Here is a 23,068-nt window from a genome sequence, read left to right as displayed (position 1 = left end):
AGGCCAGCAGCAGGGAGCCAACAGCTCTGCTGTGGCCTTGAACCCAGCTGGGCTGACAACAGTGGGGCAGGGGGAGCTGTCTGGGAGGCCAGCGGATGGGCTAGGAGCAGAGCCAGGTTGGGGGACTAGGGACTGGTGGGCCAGAAATAACCTCCCCTAGTCTAGCAAAATCCCTCATTCGAGACCGATTAAATCCTGAGGGTGCCAGACCAGGGAGGGTGAACCTGTAATGTGTTGTGCATTAACTGATCCATGTAGACCTTGCTGGTGCACTTTAATGTAGCGCTGTTTAAAACAGTACCACGTTAAAATGCACTAAAGAACCTATAGTGTGTACCAGCAAGATCTACACACAGATGCTGGATAGGGGTGATAGGGAGCTGCCGTACGAGTTTCCATCATACACAGGATTAACAGTTTGGTTCAGTGGCTCCAAGCATGCACACCAGTCAATGCACACCAACATCAGTATGCCTTAAAAATCACACCCCTGTAGACTCCATTACCCCACTGTGTAGGCAAGCCCAGAATTTCAGTGTCCATTGACTCCAGTGATTGCTGTCCCATAGTTTCTGATCACAGATTGATTGGTTTCTAGTTTCAGCCAGCTGAAAAGAGAAATCCTCACTGGCTTTGGCTTGGTCTATATCTGTACTTAGTAAACATGTCTCTGTAGCCACATGCCAATGCTTCCCCATGTCTATTCCTCTGTGAATTTTGCCTTTTTTTCCCCTTACAAGGATAAGAAATGTGAAATGCTTGCACTGCATTAACACTTCTGGTCATATTTTCACCTAGTGTAAATTGATTTTTAATGGATTTACACTGGCTAATGATCTAGCCTTAGATGTGCCTGCTTGCAGCACTTCTGTTAATATGCTAAAATGTGTGGGTCATTTTAAGCTGCATAATAAATTGGTAAGACGAGTTCTTGACATTTGACATTTTATTTCAGTTTGATGCCTGCACAGACCCTTTTTTCTATTTTCTATACAGGTTTTTTTTTTATAACCATAAATGTTTCGATTCTCATTCTAATAATCTAGCTGCCTTGTTACTTTAGCAGGTACATTGTGCAGTACTTGGAATTTGTTATTTTGTTCTTGAGAATGGAGTTTCAAGCACAGAGTCTGAAATACGTGTTGGTTAATTAATCAGAATTACCTGGAATACTGCTTGGCTGCATAATTTCCATAACCTCTTAACTCGGGGGGTGGGGAAGGGGTTGATTCTCTGCTTTGTGACTCCATTAAAGTCAACTGAATTACAAAAGGGAAATAACAGTGTCACAGATAGTGGCTCAAGCTCTAGAACTAATCATTGTGACAATCGGTAGCATTTCATTATACTTGATATATAGAAGATATTGGACAACATTTTCTAAAGTGCCTAGGTCCCATTTTCAAAAGTTACTTAGGAGTCAAAGGGTACATCTGCACTTCAAATTGCAAATGTCAATTCCATCTCCAGAAGACATAGCTGCCCTAGATCTGATTAAGCTGGCATGCTAAAAAAACACATCACCCTGATGGCGCAAGCAGTGGGAGGAATTAGTTCCTGAGTCCATGCCTGGCATTTTTGACAGGATCATATTTGGGGCAGCTAGCCCCTCCTGCTGCTCACTCTAGTGCAGCTACATTTCTGTTTTTCACATGCTCACTTGCTCAGAGTGAGCACTGGTCTATCTCCTGGAGCTGAGATTTATATTTCTAGCTCAAAATGTAGACATAATCTAAGGGCCGCATAGGTTAAAAATAGCAGTGTAGAAACACAATAGAATGAGTGGCAGCTCAGGCAGGCTATCAAGGAGACTGGGCAAGTTTGTACTTAGACAGCTAGCTCAAGATGACCCGTCCACGTGACCCTCCACTACACTGCTAATTTTAGCGAGCTCGCATGAGCAGCCCTAGTGTGTGTGTCCCCGTCCATATTGTGCGTCCTCTATGATCTATGCCTGTGGCCAGATGCTGTTGCCACACTATTAAAAATAATAGCTATGGGGCCTTGCTGCTGTCCAAGTGTTGGCAGCAGTACAAAGGAGACCCAGACTCTATTTCTATCCCAGACATTGGTCCCAGCTCCTGAAGCTGGCTGGGATGGGAATGTTATGGAGGGAGTGCACTAAATTCCTGTTGAAGAGGCACAACCATTTGTTCTTGTGATCAGACTTGTGATCAGTTGTTCTCCATGTCCACTGATGGTAGGACAAGAAGCAACAGGCTCTATCTGCAACAAGGGAAACTTAGATTAGATACTAGAAAAAACTTCCTAACTATAAGGGTAGGTAAGTTCTGGAATAGGCTGCTAAGGGAGGTTGTGGAATTCCCATCATTGGTGGCCTTTAAGGAGAGGCAAGACACATATTTGTCAGGGATGGTCTAGGTTTTTGGTTCTGCCTCAGAGCAGGGGACTAGACTTGGTGACTTCTCAGTGTCCCTTTCAACCCTTCGTTTCTATGATTCTAAATTTTTGTGTCAACCCGCAGAAAATATCTGTCATCCTGATCAAGGAGTAGCACTAATCAGCTCCAATAAGAGTCCTGCCCGGACTTCCTTGACCAAACTGATGGTGGCTGTGATGTTAGACCTTGATAATGAGAGCAAACAATGTGGGGAACATTGGATGGGATAGTCCTAAGAGACTATGAAGGAGTAGCTGAGGACATGTCCAGTTCTGGCTTTGTTTCATTTGTATAAAATTAATTCATCCAGATAGGTTTAAGCTCCCATATAGTAAATCTATCTGCTGTGGTCTTTGACCTTTGGATTGGAGCTTCTGAATAGTTACAGCCTTTAACTCCTGTATATGAACAGAAAACCTCCATTCCTCTCTTTGCTTTTTGCCCTCATTGCAGAGAAGGGTATAATGCTTGGCGAGATGCAGTTAAGCCGACTGAGATCCTTAACAAGCTATGCAAGGACAACAAACTGAATGGGCCCCACAAGCGACCAGGGGAGATACAAATAGGAACCAAAGTATTCACTGGGAAGACTGTCTTTCAAGAAGACGAGAATGGTAATTAGTCCATTTATTATTATTAGTTAGTCCTATTATAGTAGACCCTAGAAGTCCCACCTTTGACTGGGATCCTGTTGCTTTAGGCTCTGGACAAGCAGACAGCAAGAGACAATTTCTGCCCTGAGCAGCTCACCATCTGTATAAACAAGTCAGACAAAGCGTGAGAGGGGAAATAGGAGCACAGAAGTGAAGGGTCTTGTATAAAATCAAATAGCTGTCAATTCATGAACAGAACCCAAGCCTCCTAATTCCCAGTCCAGTGCTTTGTCTATTGTTACATTGTTTATTTTTAATTATTACCATTAGCAGCATTAGTTCTGTGAGGGTGAGTATAAATCCTACTCCTCGTGGGCCCATTGAGCATAGAGCCCATGAGTCCAGAAGGCTTTGCGGGGAGTTGCTGCTTTCACTGGGAGAAAAGGTGAGCTCCAAAAGGAGAAGAGGGGCAGAGCCACCCCGGGGTGAGATGTGTAGATGTGAGTGGTGACGGGTGGAACAGAGCCACAGTGGCTAGCTTGTGTATTTGAGGAGATGGTAAGGAGTGGATGGCATGTATTAGGATGGACACTTGGTTGGGTAGCCCAAGAGAGGGAAGCAGTGCAAGGACCGTGTTTTCCTTCTTCATCAGCGTTCGGTTTAATTTCAGTGCTGATCTTTATCTTCATTCAAATACCTTGCTGCCATTTCTCCTGTGGGCAAGGAGATCAGGATTGCTGGGCAGAATAGGGTTCAGTGTGCTTCAGTATAAGGATGGGGCCAAAATATGGCTGTTCCACCAACAATGCATTAGGTAGGAGAGTGCTAGATGAACAAATGACTCCAGAGGGGCCTTTGCAGAGCAGGGCTAGATTTGACCCTCTGGCCGTGTCCAGACTCAGGGTTTTTTTCGGGAAAAGTAGCCTTTTCCCGAAAAAACTTCTCCTGTGTCCAGACTCAAGCCGCGTTCTTTCGAAATTATTTCGAAAGAACGCGGCTTTTCTTTCGATGGCGGTAAACCTCGTTTCACGAGGAAGAACGCCTTCCTTCGAAAGTTCCTCTTTCGAAGGAAGGCGTTCTTCAATGTAAAGAGGCCGTCTTCGAAAGAGAGCATCCAGACTCGCTGGGTGCTCTCTTTCGAAAAAGCGGATTTTTCTTTCGAAAGATCCGCCTGCAGTCTAGACGCAATCTTTCGAAAGATGCTCTTTCAAAAGATGCTTTCGAAAGAGCATCTTTCGAAAGAAGCCTGCAGTCTAGACATAGCCTCTGTCCACCAACAGGCAGATACTAGGAGAAATGTTGCAATAGCTGATTCTCAGCATTCTTGCCCTAGTGCCGGGGAGCTATTAAGCTTTTCAGATGCACGGTGTCACTGTGGGACTGCAAGATTCTCTCCCCTTTTCCCTGCTTACACAACACTGCCCAGGACAAAGCATAATTTTGTCCACTGATACCTTTGGCGTCTTTCTGCTCCCTTCCTTTGAATTTGGCACTCAAGGGGGCTGCGTTGTTGCCATCACAAGGCAAAAATAAGATTAATGCACAATCCCTAGCACTTATTTACTGACGCTTCCTGGCAGCTCGATGAAATGCCAAATCCACTGTTCTTTGCTTGGCTGGAAACTTTTTAGTTAAAGACTTAATTATTTAGAGGAAGAAAGCAGCTAGCAAATCTACTGTTAGAAAAAGCACTAAAATAGGCCTGTATAATTTTGCAAGAATGCATGGGGGGGTTTTGTAATTAGTTTCTTTCTCAGCGCTTAAACTTTCAGTTACTCCTGTGGGTGCTCTTACTTTAAGGAATAAATGTGTTTTATGATATCTCTGTTCTTCCTTGGGACGCATTAAATGTGGCTCTAAACTTAAGCAGGCTTTCAATACATTTCTTTCAAAACTGATAGACCATATTAATAATGCCCTTAATAAGCTCTGATTTGTTCTTTTTTTCTTTCCATTACTCCTTCTTATAGAAGAGCCAGTAGAATCCTATGAACAACTTGCCCTGAAGGTTTTACGTTCCTGGAATGAAATCCCAGGGGTTGGATGCAAGCTGGTTCCAGAACACATTGAGACTCGGGCTCTCTATCACAAGGATAAACCAGGCATGGAACAGGTAAACAAGCCCACAGTGAACGCATGGAATGTGGGAGAGGTTTTCCATTGCTATTTCTGGTACTTTCTCAGAGCAGGGAAATCTCACAAATGCTCCTGTTTCCATTGTCGTTTGCACAAAAGAATAAGTGCATAGTTCAAAACTGTCAAATGTGCATATGTACTGTGAGGCAGTTAAATTTATATTTAGGCATCTAAGCAAGAATGATCTGATTTCACTTCAAATGTTCATATTTTCAGATTTTGAGGTTTCTTGTAAATTTAATGTTAACTCTGCATTTGATTGCATTTTAATGACTAGAATCAGAGGGGTAGCCATGTTAATCTGAATCTGCATAGAAACGAGGAGTCCTGTGGCACCTTATAAACTAACAGGTTTATTGGAGCATAAGCTTTCATCTGACGAAGTGGATCTTTGCCCACAAAAGCTTATGCTCCAATAAATCTGGTAGTCTATAAGGTGCCACAGGACTTCTTGTTATTTGAATGACTGTCGCTATCTGGAAAGTTCTTGTAAGGGTGCTCTCAGTTTTAACTTTATCATAAAAATTTGTTTTTAGGGAATCTTACCAAGAGTCCTTTTGCTTATATCTGAAAATAACTACTTAGAAATTTGACTGCAGTAAAGCATTTAAGCACATGTTTAAGTCTCTCTGACTTCATGAAGATACAATGAAGACAATGGAATTCCAGCATCTTCATAAATATATTTAAATATATACATGTATTTCATTGGGAAAATATAATTTACTATTCAGTAAATGTTCTGATTTCTCTCCAAACCATCTGTGTAGAGGAATCAGAATTGCTCAATAGGTGTGTCTGGATAAGTATTATTGTTATATTGTGAACAGCTAATGGTGATTCCTCGTTAGCTCACATAGGCTTGCCTCTTTTTGGGAGCTTGGAATCTACCCTCATTGTTGTAGAGTTCTGCTAATGTGTAACACAATGATAATGATGAGAATTGTGATAGTCACTGCTTTGTTGCAAGATGTTCTTATTTGTGATGGCCAAACCAAAAACGACCTCACAATCTGAGTTCCTTTCAATTAATTATCCAACCCTCCTGAGTCTCCAAAATTGGGCTGGAAAACTCCTAAGAATAAGTTCTCTCGCAAGATTTCAATTGCTACCACTCTTGGCCTGATTTGAAAGTACCAAAAGAAACATCTCTCTTGTTGAGGCATTTCACCATGTCCTGCACTGCTAGGAACCCAAGAGTGAAAAGCAAGTGAAAATGTTAAACTTCTGAACATACCAAATCCTATAGCAGGATCAAGTTTGAGTTTGGCTATAGAAATAAAAACATGGTTCTGGTTTAGTTCTCAGATAAACATCTGGCACCATATATAAACACACATAATAAAGGAAGTAGAAATGGAAGTGAGGCAGGGAGGTTTCCCCTTTGTCCACAGCCTGAAGCAGGATGAATTACAGGACCATCACAAGCCTAGGGTTTAGAGCAATATAGTTCTATTGCAGATTGCAGCACACAATGCAGGATGGGAGGTGGACAGAAGTGATGCATCTGGCCTCGACATAGATAAATAATTTACGTATAGGGAATGGAAGTCCAAGAACCAAGCACAAATTCTTAAAATATACTTAAAATCTTAAAATATCTTAAAATTTCAACCTCTGTCTGAAATCATAGAGTATTAGGACTGGAAGGGACCTTGAGAAGTCATAGAGTCCAGTCCCCTGCCCTCATGGCAGGACCAAGGACTGTCTAGACCAGGGGTCTCCAAACTACGGCCCGCGGGCCGGATGCGGCCCGCGAGGCCCTCTCATCCGGCCCGTGGAGACCTTTTTGTCTACGGAAAAAAAATTACGGAAATTTACGTGTATCCTGCCAAGATCAGCCGCCGCTTACGTGGACGTTATGTTTTTACCGAATTAAAATAGAGGCACGCAGTAGTGCGTTATGTTTTCCAACCAATCATTACATTGCAAAACCTTATTCGCTGCTTACTTTTTCTACTTCCGTTCACAGTCAATGAGATGATATAACGCCATCTAGTGGCGGAGTTTTTAAATGGTTTGCTGCTGGTTCAAGACTTGATTATTTTGATCACAGTTTGCCAGTTGCGGTTGACTGTTGCGATGAGGAGGTGTTGGTGTCAATTAGCGTCTGATTTTGAAACATGTTGCACTCTATTTTATTTAGTGATAATTTCCTTCGCGTAATTACTTATCAGTGTGTTTAAAGTATTGGGAATGTCGTTAGTTTAGTAAGAATTTTTCGAATATTCTGAATAATTAAAAACAACATCCATGTTTTGATTGTTTTTTATTTGGACCTCAAGTGTGTAGTCGGCCCCCGAACTGCTGTTTGATAGTTAATGCGGCCCTCGGACTGAAAAGTTTGGAGACCCCTGGTCTAGACCATCCCTGATAGACATTTATCTAACCTACTCTTAAATATCTCCAGAGATGGGGATTCTACAACCTCCCTGGGCAATTTATTCCAGTGTTTGACTACCCTGACAGTTAGGAACTTTTCCCTAATGTTCAACCTAAACAACTCCCTTGCTGCAGTTTAAGCCCATTGCTTCTTGTTCTATCCTCAGAGGCCAAGATGAACAAGTTTTCTCCCTCCTCCTTGTAACACCCTTTTAGATACCTGAAAGCTGCTATTATGTCCCCCCTCAATCTTCTCTTTTCTAAACTAAACAAACTCAATTCTTTCAGCCTTCCCTCATAGATCATGTTCTCTAGACCTTAAATGTTGATTCTTGATGTGATCTCATACCACTGATATAGATTCTGTACGTGGAGGTGGGGAACCACAGAACAGACAACTTACAAATACTCTAATGACATGATTGGTATTTCTAGAAGAAAATGTGCTTGTGAAGCCTTTTGAAATTAACTATTTTTAATGCTGTTAAAATTCTTACTAACTTGTTTCGTTTCTTAAAGGGGCGTGTGCAGATGTGGGTGGACATGTTTCCCAAAGATATGCCTCTGCCAGGACCACCTGTTGATATTTCACCAAGGAAACCCAAAGGGTAACTCACGGTGCATTCCCTTTGTGCTGTCAGTGTCTTGGCATCATCCTGCAAATATTAACTCTTTCAAAGGGCTTGTGCCTCACAGCACAGCAGACAGGTTGTGAGTTTCAGCACAGACTGGCATGTTGTGCTGTAACTAGGGATGTAACAGTAGAGTTGATTAACTGATTAGCATTAACCTATAAGCTTTTGCTTTAGACTACATGCATTTCCACACCTCCCACCAGTAAATTTTTTAGCAGGCTGGCCAGCAGCCTGGCTTAGTCCTGGCTTGCGATGGGTCCAGGACCTACTCCTCCTGTGGCTCTGCATTTAAAGTATATTAGGAACGGGGCAGGCAGGCAGCCCCGCTGAGTCCTGGCTCATGCTGGGTCTGGGGCCTATCTCCACTGCAGCTCTGCGTTTAAAGTGTATTAGGAGTTAGGTGGACAGGCAGCCCGGTTCAGTTCTAGCTCCCACTAGGTCTGGGAGCTCACCCCTCCTCGCCCCACTAGGCAAGGGCTGCTGCCACTCCGTGCTGCTGCCTCTTTATCAGAGGCAGCAGCACAGAGCAACAGACAGCCAGTCTGTGAGGGGAGCCAGTTTTTAAACCCCTGGCACCCTGTGCTACTGCCTGTGATACAGAGGCAGCAGCGTGGAGTAGCAGGGGGCTCCTTGGGAGTGAGTCCGGAGTGCACTGGCTGCCGGCTCCGCCCCCGGGAACTTTAGAATAGTCAACTAACCAATAAGAATTCATGCGATTACTCGACTATTCAATTAAAACATATTTAACATCCTTAGCTATAACTATCCCATATATAGCCCGCTAGCACAAACTGAAAGGTATCTAGATCATGTTAGCGTCATGTCATTTCAAACAGGACTACAGCCAAGTCTGGATAGGGCAGGTCCAGCTCACACTGCAGTTCAAACCCCTGTAGTCTGGACAGCAAGGCCATATAAATGAGACCCAATGTCTGATGAGAAGTGTAGTTGCAAAACATTAATTAAGCTAAGGAACAATGCCATAGATTCATAGATTTTAAAGGTAGAAGGGAGCATTATGATCATCTAGTCTGACCTCCTCCATAACACAGGATTTAAAATCTTAGCAGTAATTTCTGCATCAATCAATAACTCCAATTACAAAGGCATTCAGTTTTGATTTAAAGACTCCATATGATTCACTCAACTGTGCTAAAAAGACCAGAGTACAGGAGGCAGCTTCAGCGAGTCTTAAAGTTATTATTCTTCCACTGAACTCTTAACTCCAACATTATCATTTAGACTCCATGCCACTTGAGCGCTGTCCCATACGTACTATACGTGACTATTGGTAAAGATCTTCCATCTCATATTATTGTACCTAAGGGGTTTTCACTACTTTGGGCAAATATGAGATTAAGAAGCACAAAAGCAGGCTGCAGAGAGAGATTGGTTTGAAATATTAAGTGTCTCTGTAATGTCAGGCAGATACATCTCCTATTTTGACATAACACTAAATGAGTTAATCTAGCTAGCAGTTAGTGTTTGATACATAATAAATGACAAATGACAAGAAGAATTCATGGTTCACCGCAAACAAACTTTAATGTGTTTTTTTAATATGGGCTTTGTTAGGTAATCTTTATGTCTGGGACAATTTCACAGAAGCAGTGTGAACATTTATGTTCAAACAAAATACAATGCTATTAAAAAAACCCATTATGCTGCTGTCAATACTAATCAAGGTCCATAGTTGGACAAAAAAGAAGATTGTCTAACAAGAGCTTTCTTTATACTAGGATTTTACGAGAGGCGTGTTATCAGTTGTGAATGTTTCAAACCAGAAAGATTTGCACATAATAATATTTGCAAGAACAAAATGTTGCTGTCATGCTGTGGCCTACATGAACACACAAAAATGTAGTTGAAATGTTAATCATCGGAGAGGTTTAGATTTCTGCAAAAGACCTTGACTTTGGAAGATGTTATATGACAATTAGCCTGAAGAGTGGTGTATTGAACTGGTTCAAGACAGATATGTAGATAGGACACACACTCAGGAGCGGCCCGAGGCCGGCTGTAGCAGCTGGCGACCCAGGCGGAAGGCGCAATCGATGCCTCCGCCTGCACAGCCGTCAATGGCCATGACGTAATCACGGGGCTCCTGGGCCAGCAGCGCCATAGGCGACTGCCTAGTCTGACTAGACTCACGGGCTGCCCCTGCCCACACCCTCACTATACCTGTGTGTTCAGAATGAAAGTAATGGGGAGGAATTAATTCCCTTTCCTGGATAGTGCTATAAAATGTCTCTCCTAGAGATTTCATTTATCCATGCTCCCCAAAGGTGTTTCTGAACAGCATTCTTCCTCCTTTTTCTGCACTAGATTACATCACAAATCATCTACTGTCAACAACAAAATCTCTGAACAGAAGATTGCCTACGTGCCTAAATGGGTTTTGCTCTCTTTGGCAAGTTGCTCAGTATTTTGTGGCTGCTTAGACTATGTTGTTCAGTGCAGTCTAGTCCTGTTTCGTTGCCGCATTTTTGTGATCAGAATTACAAAAGAACATATTCAAATAACCAGTGAGGAATTTTTCCCTGTTCTGATGCTGCCAGTGACAACTGCTGTCATTTTCCTCATGAGCTTAGCAAACAGCCCCTGATTCTGTTATATCATGAGACCTTCCAGTAGGCTTAAGAACCTGATTATGATCCCATTCAAACCACTTTTACATCAATAGAACACTGTGTTGAGAAAGTTACTACTAATTTATACCAGTGTCTGGTTAGACTAAGGACCTATGCGCACTCAGAAAAGATTAACAGAAATTAATTAGAAGGCCTTTTTTTACTGTGAACTGAAATATGCAAAATGTTGGCTTTTTTCTTTTTCAGTTATGAATTGAGAGTAATCATCTGGAATACAGATGATGTAATTTTAGAGGATGAGAATATCTTTACAGGACAAAAATCAAGCGACATCTATGTAAAAGGGTGAGTTCCTCTGGATGTCACTTTTTGCATCTCTTCATGTACTCTTTGACAGGACAATTAACATCTGATTCAAGCCATCCACCAAAGACCAAAGTCATAGAATTTATGTTGTTGTATAAAAAAAGCTATTCTCCTTGTGAGACATTTCTGGGATCTTCGTAATTTGCTGTGTCTGCCAAAATAGCCAGCCATTTGGTCCTCTTTCACCTTTAAATATATGCTCATTAGCAGAGTTACTAGCATTGCCTGGGTCCTTCAGGGCAGGGGGGTGCAGGAGTCAGAGCATGAGGGTGAGGAGTGTGCTGGAGTGAGGGTGGGGAACGAGAAAGGGCTGAGGGTGTGGAGGTGTGAGAGTGAGGGTTGAATGTGAGAAAGGACTCAGGGTGGGGGGTCCCATCCAACAGGGTGTTCTCTCCCCTCAGCTGGCAGGAACCTTCTTTCCCCCCCCCCCCAGTCTCTCCCCAGTTGACAGGGGGCTTTTCTCTCCCTCCCATGCCTTCCCCCACATCTGGCTGAGCTTTCTCCCTCTCCACCCTGGTGCTGCAGCTAAGAACGAGGGGGAAGGGTTTGAATACTGTGTACAGTTTTAGTTGCTCCATCTCGAAAAAATATATTAGAATTGGAAAAAGCACAGAAAAGAGCAACAGAAATGTTTAGGGGGTATGGGATAGCTTTGGTATGAGGAGAAATTATAAAACTGGAACTTTTGAGCTTTGAAAAGAGACAATGAAGGGGAGGTATGATAGAGGTTTATAAGATCATGTATGGTGTGCAGAAAGTGAATAGTGAAGCGTTATCTATTTCTTTATATAACACAAGAAGCAGGGGTCACCCAGTGAAATTAATAGGCAAATGGTTTAAAACAAACAAAAGACAGTATTTCTTTGCACAACACACAGTTAATCTGTAGAATTTATTGCCAGGGATGCTGTGAAAGCCAAAACTATACCTGGGTTAACTGGTATCTGGGTATAACTGGATAGTTTGTGGCGGATAAGTTAATCAATGACAATTAGCAGAGATGGTCAGGGATATAACCCCATGCTCTAGATGTCCCTCATCTCTGAGTGCTAGAAGCTGAGGCTGGATGACGGGGCATAGACCATTCAAAAATTGCCCTCTTCTGTTCAGTCGCTTTGGAGTACCTGGCATTGGCCACTGTTGGAAGAAAGGATACAAGGATAGGAAGACCGCTGGTCCGACCCAATCCTGACCTTGTTTATGTTCTCAGTGCCATCTTTGAGACTGTTCATATTTTTTAATCACCTTTTTGTATAATGCCACTCATTGGTACTGAGTGGCATTAATTCTGTTGGATGTGGTGCAGATTTCAAATTATTGACTGAAAGTTAGAGCCTGTTAACTGAAGAATTAAAAAAAACCAAATACATTAAAACTCCAGTGGTCCGGCATCCAATGGTCCAGCACTCCTGATGGTCGGCACCATCTGGAACCCGGAAGTGCTCCGGGCAGCCGGGACAATTGGAGCTGCTCTGCCCCTGGCTTCCCCGAGTCAGCCGCTGGTTAGTTTCAGCAGCGGCTGACTTGGAGAAGTCTGGGGCAGAGCAGCTGGGGTGCTGCCGAGTTGGTCCCGCAGCGCCAAGGGGCGCATCCCCCCAGTCCGCCCCAGACCCCTCATAGCCCCCCCTTCCAATAGTCCGGCATATCTGATAATCCGGCACCCCCTGGGTCCTAAAGGTGCCGTATTATCGGAAAGTTACCGTAGATACATTTGTAAATGATTGAATAATAATATTTTCAAGAGTAATAATATTTTAAAGAATAATATTTTAGAGAAGCACAATATGGATTTTTGGCACATGATGCATTGTTGGTGATTGTTGGTGATGTATCAGAAAACAGCAAATCACAAGAACATTTAGAGGAAGCAGTCAGCTGTGCTTACACCTGACATCCTTCATACTAGAGCACTTGCAGATACAAATAATTTTGATGACATTAAGTACTAAATTAACATCTGAGAATATCATGTTATCTACCTGCAAAGGCACAAAATCTGCTCATGCATCTTTTGTTATGGTGATTGATAATGAAAACACTCATGATAGTTTGCTTGTCCATCAAATTTGTTTTTAATGATTAGCCATTGGTATGTGGGTAATTAGAATTTTGCAAGTCTGACCTAAGTAGAGCTCATATTATCCTTCTAAACTTTTGTTAGTGATTTTCAGTCATTGAGAGCCTGAGCCATGTTTGAATGGTGTTTTAGGGATTAACCACCACCTCAGCCATCCAGTTGCTCTAACAGTACTTATGAAAGAAAGGGTTGATAAACAATATTTCTTATAATTAAATGTTAATACCCATGGTACAGCCTTCCTATTAACCCTGCTGTATTCACCTGTGTGCATGAGGTAGGTGGCTAAAAGGACTGGAAGAGGACAAACAGGAGACAGATGTGCATTACAACTCCTTGACTGGAGAAGGGAACTTCAACTGGCGCTTTGTGTTTCCCTTCCACTACCTTCCAGCGGAGAAGCAAATGGTGGTCAACAAGAAAGAAAACATATTTTCCTTGGAAAAGACAGAACGCAAAATGCCAGCAGTGCTAGTGCTCCAGGTTTGGGACTTTGAAAGACTTTCTTCTGATGATTTCCTAGGTAAGCAAACAGTGAAGCCAACTGTACTTCCATTCAAATCATCATAGACCTTTATTTTGTAAAAAGTGTTTAAGAAGGTAGCTAAGGCCCAATTGTCAACGAGCTACCATGAATACACTCAATGGCTAGAATTCCTAACAAATACATGGTTTTGGCTACCTAAATGCATGGTCTGAGTGGCATTTTTTTGGAGGCTGAATAAAAGTTGCCCTGCTTACTCCCCATCATAACTCATAGTCACGTTTTTTCTGTAATGTCAGGTAATACTTAATATGGACCAAAGTATAGAAATCACCAATGAAAAGAACCTATTTAAGTCAATCCATATCTCCTGACAATGCAGGATGTTCAGTTTATTTGCCAGGAGTATATTCTCAACTGCTTTGTACATTTAAGAATAAAATTGCTGTGCCGGCTACATCTAGATTATACTAGACCAGGGGTGGAGAACCTGTGGCCCGGGGGCCGGATGCAGCCTCCGGTTTACCTGGACCTGGGCCCTGAGACTATGGGCTCTCTCCCAACATTGGACAGCCCATACTGGTGCTCCATCACTTCTGCCCCTTACCCCCCCCCCCCCCCATGGGGCTGAAGCACACAAAATCTATTAGCCTAGGCCCCCTTAGGCTCTGGGATGTGGGGAATGTCTTTCTTCTTCTCATTCAGGGGCCACATCAGCAGGTTTGGTTTGGTTTGGGTTTTTTTGCTTCTCACTGGTTTTTCTGTGGGCTAGTGGCCCCCGATACAAAAAAGGTTCCCCACCCCTGATCTAGATGAACAGAGCTCACTGTTAGAAAATATATTCCTGATAAGTATCTGGTCATGGGCAGTCAATAATGTAGGCAAAAATGCCTACATGACCCACTGTCTAAGGCTGTGGCTGCCGCCAGGGAAGTCTGGAACCACGGCACAGCAGCCCGATTCCTCACGATCCCCAGAGAAGATTGGAACCACCAGGTGGCAGCCCAACTCCCCCCAGCCCTTGGGGAAGGCTAGAACTGCAGTGCGGCAGTCCGGCTCTCCCAGCTCTTGGGGAAAGCTGGAACTGTGGCACAGCAGTCCAGCTCCCCTTGGCCACTGGGGAAGGCAGTCCAGCTCAGCAGCCTGGCCATTGAAGGGCAGGGATGTGGGGCAGTGCAGCTTTCCCCAGATACTGGGGAAGTCCTGACCAGGGGCATTGTCAGGGTGGTGTTATCTTTCTCTGTGAACTCCCTTAGGAACTCATATTTGCTATCTTCCTATTCTCTGTACCATTTATATTGATTTTATTACATACACAGAAACAAAACTAAAATCTAGACAAATCAATAACAAATGTGATACATCCCCTTTCTTTGCCTTTTTTAATAGGAGAGTTATCAGTCCTCATTATAGTAGATTAATCTGTTCAAGTTCTGATGACAATTTTCAAAAACCATGGTGGATGGTTGCCTTGCCAATATATTTGAGAACTACTACTCAGATCCTTGCAAGAAGTGTTGGGGTATTGCCAAGTAACAGTTGAATAGCAACTAAGTAGGTATATTTTAATAAGGGCCATGTGTTGAATAGCAAAATGAGCCATTAGACACACAGATACTACAGACATGGGAGGGTCATGAAGATGATAGCTAGCTATAAGTTGGTTGTTCTTTGACTGCCTTTATATCTGAAATGTCAAGTGATGGTGTTTTCTCCCCAGGCTCCCTTGAAATGAAACTGAATGAATTTCCTCGAGCAGCCAAGTCTGCCAAGAGTTGCGACATAAGCATGGTAACGGCAACAAGTAAAGAAAACAAGATCTCCATATTTCAGCAAAAGCGGGTCAGAGGATGGTGGCCTTTTGTCAAAGCTGGGGAGCTCACTGTAAGCAGATCACTAATGATTAAAGCTGAGTAATCTAAGATTATTAGAAGAACCTCTTTCATGTACAGATATTCTGATCGGTACTTTGCAAAGAGACGGAAAAGTACTAATCTCACAGAAATCAGTTGAGCAATAATATTTATATTGTAACTTCCATGTTGGAATACCTAACTTTACATGATAGAACCCTAATAATTCAAATAATATATCTTGATTGGAAAGTCCAATGCAAGTGATTTTTATCACTACTAACATTTAGTGGGTGAGCCTTATTAAATTACATTGTTATAGGCTCTTCATATTAACTAAGGAAAGTAAATTAAGAATTTATCCTCATTGTTTGTGGTTGTCAATTCTTGAACTTAATTAATAGACTGTTAATAAATAAAGTTGTTTATTATTCAGCCAACTAATCTAAAATGATGCAGATGCATTTTTATCAATCTCATGAGTGCTAATTGGCTACTAGATAATTATTGATTAATAACACTTGATTAAATATTTGATCAGCTATTAATCCACATTTACTCCTTGCTGTAGGGCAAAGTGGAAGCTGAATTCCATTTAGTCACAGCAGAGGAAGCTGAGAAGAGTCCTGTGGGCAAAGCTCGGAAAGAACCTGAACCTTTGGAGAAACCCAAGTGAGTAGGAGCATATTCACTATGTGAGACAAGAAGGCTAGTGTGATGAGGAACTTAGTAGGAGGGCTCCTTGTGTCTGCTTCTGGCTCTGATACATAACTCCAGCAAAGGCTGTTAGTTTCTCTGAGTCAGTTTGCCCAGATACAAAAATTTGAAGTCATGATATTTACCTAGAGTATCTGACAGGAATATAGGCTTAAATAATTAATATTTGCTAAGTACTTCACAGTTATTATGTTAATCAATATCTGCTGTGTGTGTCATTGCTAACCTATACATCTAGGGGCTTTCTCCTCTATATTAGATATGATGAATTCTTTGCCCATATGTGAAGGAGTGTAGCTGGCCGATATCTATCCACAAGTCTGTTTTGTTTGTATATATCTGGTATTTGTATGCATAAAATTAGACACATGTCAATGACTGTGCACACTTGACTTTGGAAATCTGATCATATAGGAATTGTACAATTTTATCACATTTATATTCACTTATTCTTTGATGAATTTAAATAAGGCAACATATTTTTCAATGTAAAACTGTCTCAGGTTTTTTTTAAAGTCCTTTCACAGAGCAACAGGTGTGAATTAACTTTTTATCTGACCAAACTCCACCACTCTCAAAAAAATTGCTGGTTCGGGGTTTTGTATTAGAAAAACAGTCATGTACAATAATAAGTTTAGGTTTATACGCTTTAATCTGTTACAGCGACAGAAAGACAAGGAAATTGAAATGAGATTCTCTACCACAGAAGCTTTAAAAAAATCTTACTTGTGGTAATTTTAACTTGTGAAGGATTCCTTTTAATGCTAAATTTTTGCTTAAGTGTTCATGATGAAAATGTAAAGCCAGCACATCATTCAGCCCAACTGTACTGTTATTTCTGATACATAGTAGTACAGATTGAACCTGCCTGGACTGGCACCCCTGGACCCTGACTAGTGCCAGACAAGGGAGTTTGCTGGACCAGAGGAGATCGAGGGTGGATGGAGGGAAACACCAGCCTCCTTGCTGGGCTCCTCTCCCAGCTACTGGGCTCTGCTGCCCCTGACTCCAGGACTCTAGTAGTCTTGCCAGCTACTTGGCCCCACGGTCTCATGACCCTGCAGCCCTGAAGGCTCCAGTGACCCAGCCAGCTCTACGGTCTCTGCTGCCCTACCAGCCCCAAGGACTGTGCTGCCCTGCTGGCTTGGGCAGCCCTGCTGGCTTTGTGGCCCCTCAGGCTCCAGTGGCAAGTGCCCCACCGGCTTTGCTGCCCTGCTGGCCCAAGAGTTCCGCTGGCCCACAAGCTCCACTGCCCCACTGGCTTCACTGACCAGCTCTGCTCCCAGCTACTGGCAACCTCTGCCGCTGGGATTCTCTGGTCCAGCAACATCCGTGGTCCTAACAGACCATGAATGCTACAGGACCAGAGTCCCAGACCAGAGAGGTTCAACCTGTAATAATTCCCAATTTAAAACAGCAATTGAAGTTGCTGTGGGACAACAAAGGTCCTATCACATCAATTAGAAAACCCAAGTACTTAAAAGAAAGTAGATGAATAGTTCATCACACATTTTAAATGGCACACATGACAGTCAGTTGTTTGGTTAAGAAGTTGTTTAGTTCATATTACATAGAGGGTGCGAAAGTACAAAGGAGTGATAACTCTGACGGCTACAATATGTTCTTATACTTGGGCTACAGGTTTTTTTGCACTTGTTCTTTTAAATTAAGATAAAGTGCAAAATAACAATATTTCCTCTAAAGAACAAGTTTTTTCAAGATCATTTGAGGAAATGGGGCAGCTGAAGTACATACTTTAGCTGATTGAGCTTTTGGTTATTGCTCTGATTATTAGGAACTTTTAGTGGATTTCAAGGTATTAAATAGTTCTTTTATCAGTGACATTTTTGTTACAGCATGAATTTTATAATGTAATATTGTTTGGAAATGTCTGAATTTTCCCTTACCAATTTTTTGTCTTTTCTTTCCCCTTCAGCCGTCCAGACACTTCCTTCTCCTGGTTTGTAAATCCATTCAAGTGTTTATATCACCTCATCTGGAGAAATTACAAAAAATACATCATCATTGCCCTGATTCTCATTATTCTGATCATCTTCTTGGTGCTTTTCATCTACACCTTGCCTGGTGCAATCAGTCGTAAGATTGTTGTAGGATCATAGACAATTACATCTCTCCTTGTAACTAATCAGACACGAATACTGCAGTTAAAAATAGAATCCTGACTTCACAACACATTCTGCCAGTTATAAAGATAAGACATAACCATTCATTTCACAAAAATGAAACTGACTCAAAATATTTCAACACTCTACTCCTTTAGCTGCTTATTCAGAAGCAAGCACAAAGTGCATCATTAAGGAACTGCTATAACTGTATTAACTGTTTTAAAATTTGATTCTGTGTCCATTTTTAAATGTGAGCATACAGTCTTTGATACTGCACAAAAACTTTTATAAAAAGTAAATATAATATTAATTAATATCTATATTATCAAATATTGAGAGGGAAATGTTTTCCATAAACATAAGAGCGAGGAAGGATGCCGTGGGAGGTCTTTGCATAATATTGCAACTGATGATTTTAAAGTTTTTTCATGATTTTATATTAATGTACATGATTTTTTAAAGATAGATTGTTCATGAAAATCAAAGGTGAAATTCTCTCATTTGTTGACATATATACCTTTTAAAATTGCGAAAATAAATGTATTATACTTCAAAATCTCAAATTATTGCCCTTACATAAATAACCAAAGAGGGAGGGAGAAATGAAGAGGTATTGGAAAAGGAGGAAAAATCCATTTTCAGATTTGGTTGGAGAACTGATGGAGAGTTAATGAAGGAGAGAGATGCAGAAAAGTTTGTCCACTAGAAAGAGTTCTTGCGTAAACAGAAAATTGTATAGAAAATAGAATTTGCTCTATCTGCTAGATGAACAGAGAGAATCAAAAAGAAAACAAAGAGAAGCTGGAGGCTGGAACAAGTCATGGGGGATTTTAAAAAGAAGGGGTAAAATCTTGGCCCTGCTGAAGCCAATGGCACACAACTCCCATCTTGGTCCAAAACACAGACCTTTTACGTATTGTCAGACAGGTGTCAAACTAAAATGAGCACATGTTCCCTTGTTGCCTTACAATCTATGAATATGAATAGTTAACAGCCATAAAATCCCCATAGGCTGATAGTCATACAGACATATAATAGATCTGCCCTTCCAGAAAATTAATTCCACCATTCTAATGTACAACTAACAAGCAGAATGTAAGCTCTTTTGGTTGCAGGACTAGCTAATCTTCTGTGTTCAGGAAATTACCTGGCACATGTTTTTGGACACTTGAACATAGCAATACAAATGAATCACCTAGATGCATTCTTGCCATGTGACTAAGATTGAATGGGCAAAGAGCCGAAAATGGGCTCTCCTTTCTTCAAGGTTGATTGGTCCTTCTGTATGAGAGTACGAGGCACATCAGCAACAGTGTGGTGAAGCTTGTACTGTCACTGCTAGTACTTAGCCTATTCTGTGGCATTATAGAGGACACTGGTTCCTGGACAGCCCATCTGGCAAGCACTGATGTCATTTTTAAAAAAGAAAACATCCATCTGCCAGAGAGCAAACATTTTGCTTCTAAAAGGGTTTGAACGCCACGAACACAGTGACAACAAGTGTTTCTTCTGGCTTCCATATTCTAAGTGTGTTATAAACATTGACAAATGGACTTTGAGTGTATGAGCAGTCCTGTTAAAATTAAACAGGTGTGTAACTGCTCTGATGGACTGGGCTCTTCACCTGGTGTATTTTACCTTTGTATGTTCACGAGGACAACGAAATGGGTGGGGTGTGCACTAGTTACTCATGAACAGGATAAGGAAGTGATGCTGTCGGGTACAGCACACTCACTGACCATAGTGGGAGCTGAGGACACTCTGCATCCCACAGAACAGGCCCTAACACAGTGTGGTACATGCTCGCATGGCATTTGTAATGTGTGCCTCTCACACTGCTAGTTATTATTTCACTGTGTACTTAACTCTGTGTAAATCCTGCTTTGCCTAAGAACCTTGCTGCATCTATGAATCTTGGAATGATTATGATTATTTAACTGAGCTCATTTTGTTATGCATAAATAAAATTATTTTAATAAAAAAAGCCCAGAAGAATAGTTTCTACCATCTTATGACACTCTTAGAGGCAATATGCTGATCCTTTAATCAGAACCTTCTGTTTAATCAGACAATAGGTCTGCTCTTGCTAGATGCTATGTGCCCACATCCCTACTGATTCTAGGACTAGAGTATGATGCGATTATGAACCAGCACGAGAGTATGAATTCTTCTGGCACCCGTGCACTGGTTACCAGGCCCTGGGTATATGGCAAAGAGCTGGTGCTAAGTGTCTGCTTTTTCCTGCCTGGTGGAGGTGGGCAGGAAGGGGCAAGAGGTGGACAGACACCTGTCTGGATAAAGCCTGTTTCTGCACCATTGAAATCCACAGGAGGTTGGCTATTGGAGCCAGTGGGCATAGGACCAAGCCCTTGTCAGAGCAGCCTAGCTAGCACAGAGGTGTTGTAATGAGATGCTGGGATAGCCCAGCAGCAAGTTACTAGCCAGATCACAGCACAAGGAAGATGCAGAAACATAATTATGACTCAGATGTGTCTGAGCCACAGTGTGTCAGACATTAGTCCCCAGAAGTCAGCCTAGTGGGTTGAGCGATGGTCAGCACCAGATGTAGGGTCAGGACCAGGTTGAAGGTACAGCTGGAAGCAGGGTGGAGGGTAGGGTGACCAGGCATCCATTTTTTCTGGTTACTTTCAAAGAATTAAACTGTTTCATAAAGCACCCTAGGCTATTTGCAGCCTTTTGTAGATAAATCTCAAGGGCAAACTGTTTCTTAACCAAGACATTCCAAGTGGATCGCCGATTGTGATGGGTGTGACTAGCAGCCAGTTCCTGTCAAAGCCCAAGGCCTTGTTCAATGCTGGAAACTAGCTTGGCTTACCTGTGGGTTAGTATTGTTAAAGTAGCTATTACTGTTTTAAGAATCTGTTCGGTGTTTAAATATTATGAAATGCTTGTCGGATGCTGCATGTACCAAACCTATGTATAATATCTATATCCCATGGTGGAAAGTTATTCTATTGACTGCTACATTGTACACCTCTGTCGCTGTATAACTCACCAAACCGGAGGAGAAGCATTAGTTAAGGTAAAGTGCACATGCAGTACTCAGGAAAGCCCATTGAAGGCAAATGAGTTGCATCAGGACAGAGACCTTATTCACAACATTCTTAACTTCCTCCACGGTGGGGCAGCCTGTGAATGGATTTATTCCATCTCCTCAAATTCTGGGTTGAAGGGGGATAAAAATTACTGACAAGAAACTGGATCTTTATGCTGTCTGCACTGTGACAAGCAAAGAGTCCTAAACATCAGCAAGAGATCCCCATGCCACTTGACATGTCAACCCTCAGAGGACATATAGAGCTGCTTATGATGGAAGCTTCTATTACCCTTTTAAATCTAAGACTAACTCATTTCTGTGTTTTCTGCTTTAACATTTTTTGAGGAAGAACAGCTCTTGTACAAAAGGGGTTTTTTGCGCAAAAATGCGCCATCTGCACAGCACTTTTTTGCATGAAAACCTCTTGCACAAAAGGGAAAGGAAGAGGAAATGCGAATGAGAGTGCTGCATATGCAAATGAGCGCTCCATTTGCATTTGCTCTTCTGCAAGAGGCTTGTAGTATATACGCAGCCTGTGTAAATAACTCTCATGTCTTAATAAATCTTTAGTTACTTACAGGATTGCCTAGAGGTGTCCCTTTGGTTTGAGGTCTGAGGACAAATGACGTGGGGTGAATTACTGGTCCTTTGGACTGGGAGTAACCTGAATAGGTTTATGATTTTTGATGTAAAGTGACCATCTATCATGTAGTCCAGCTGGCCTGTAAGGACTGTAACTATCTGTAAGACTGAGCTGGAGCAATCTAATGATAGAATATACAGTTTGGCGTGTCTGCCCTGCTGTCCTGACAGCCTGCCCTGAGGCTGGCACTCACGATCCTGAGCCCATCCAGACAACATGCCAATTTAGAGAGCAAACCACTTCCACACAGAGACTTTCAAAGATCTCAGGCTGCATGAAGGTCCGTGATGGGACTTAATTCCCATCATTTGCCAGGCTAGTGAATGTCTCCAATTAGTTATGCTTTGCACCTCAGGAGGAGAGTAGCTAACTGGCTTCTGGCCAGAAGGGGCAGGGATACATCTTAATCAGTAGAGTGAAGGGAGAGATGGCAGAAGATATGGGTCCTCCTGGCTGAGAGAAGCCCAGGTTTAGGGCATGCAGACAGACTCAATGGAGGCAGCACAGGCTTCTGCATGGGAAGCCCTTTGATAGGGTCTGTCATTAGAGAAGAGAACTCTACAGTGGTTCAAGATGTCAGAAGAACTTTATTCAATTTCATTTGGAGTTTTTGTTGGATATGTTTGATACCCCAAAGGGTGTCTTGGCTGGAGGGCTGAGACTCAGAAGACCTGGGGCTAGAGGTAGGCTGCCAGCAGGAGGTGCTGGATCTGAACATATACCATCACAAGGGGGCACTTTGTCTAGGTCTACACTATACCAGGCATGTTGGCTTAAGGTACACCATCCATGCATAGCTGCATTCGGCTTACCTTAAGCCAAGCCACCGCGGTGTTTACACTGTGGGAGGCCAACAGGAGTGCACACTCCCATTGGCTTCCCTTACTGCTTGTTGATATAGGAGTACCAGATGCTGGTGGGGGCTGCCCTCATTCAATTTTTTGGGGGGGTCTGCACTAGACCTGCAAAATTGAATGCTAGAAGATCAACCCCTGAAGGTCGATCT

General features: G+C 42.3%; 1 protein-coding gene across 1 annotated transcript in view; it reads left to right on the top strand.

The window, feature by feature from the left end:
* Positions 1-20,301, top strand: part of FER1L6 (fer-1 like family member 6) — a 95,871-nt gene extending 75,570 nt beyond the window's left edge. The window contains exons 34-41 of the mRNA XM_006137479.4: positions 2,855-3,015; positions 4,965-5,107; positions 8,032-8,120; positions 10,985-11,083; positions 13,463-13,704; positions 15,386-15,549; positions 16,090-16,190; positions 18,172-20,301. Coding sequence (XP_006137541.4) covers positions 2,855-3,015; positions 4,965-5,107; positions 8,032-8,120; positions 10,985-11,083; positions 13,463-13,704; positions 15,386-15,549; positions 16,090-16,190; positions 18,172-18,355 — 1,183 coding nt within the window. The 3' untranslated portion in view covers positions 18,356-20,301. The remainder of the gene's footprint in view (positions 1-2,854; positions 3,016-4,964; positions 5,108-8,031; positions 8,121-10,984; positions 11,084-13,462; positions 13,705-15,385; positions 15,550-16,089; positions 16,191-18,171) is intronic.
* The last annotated feature ends 2,767 nt before the right edge of the window (positions 20,302-23,068 follow it).

The sequence above is a fragment of the Pelodiscus sinensis genome, chromosome 2 (genome assembly GCF_049634645.1).
Source record: "Pelodiscus sinensis isolate JC-2024 chromosome 2, ASM4963464v1, whole genome shotgun sequence".
In the NCBI taxonomy this organism is placed as follows: Eukaryota; Metazoa; Chordata; order Testudines; family Trionychidae; genus Pelodiscus; species Pelodiscus sinensis.
This window is presented reverse-complemented; position numbering and strand designations above follow the sequence as displayed.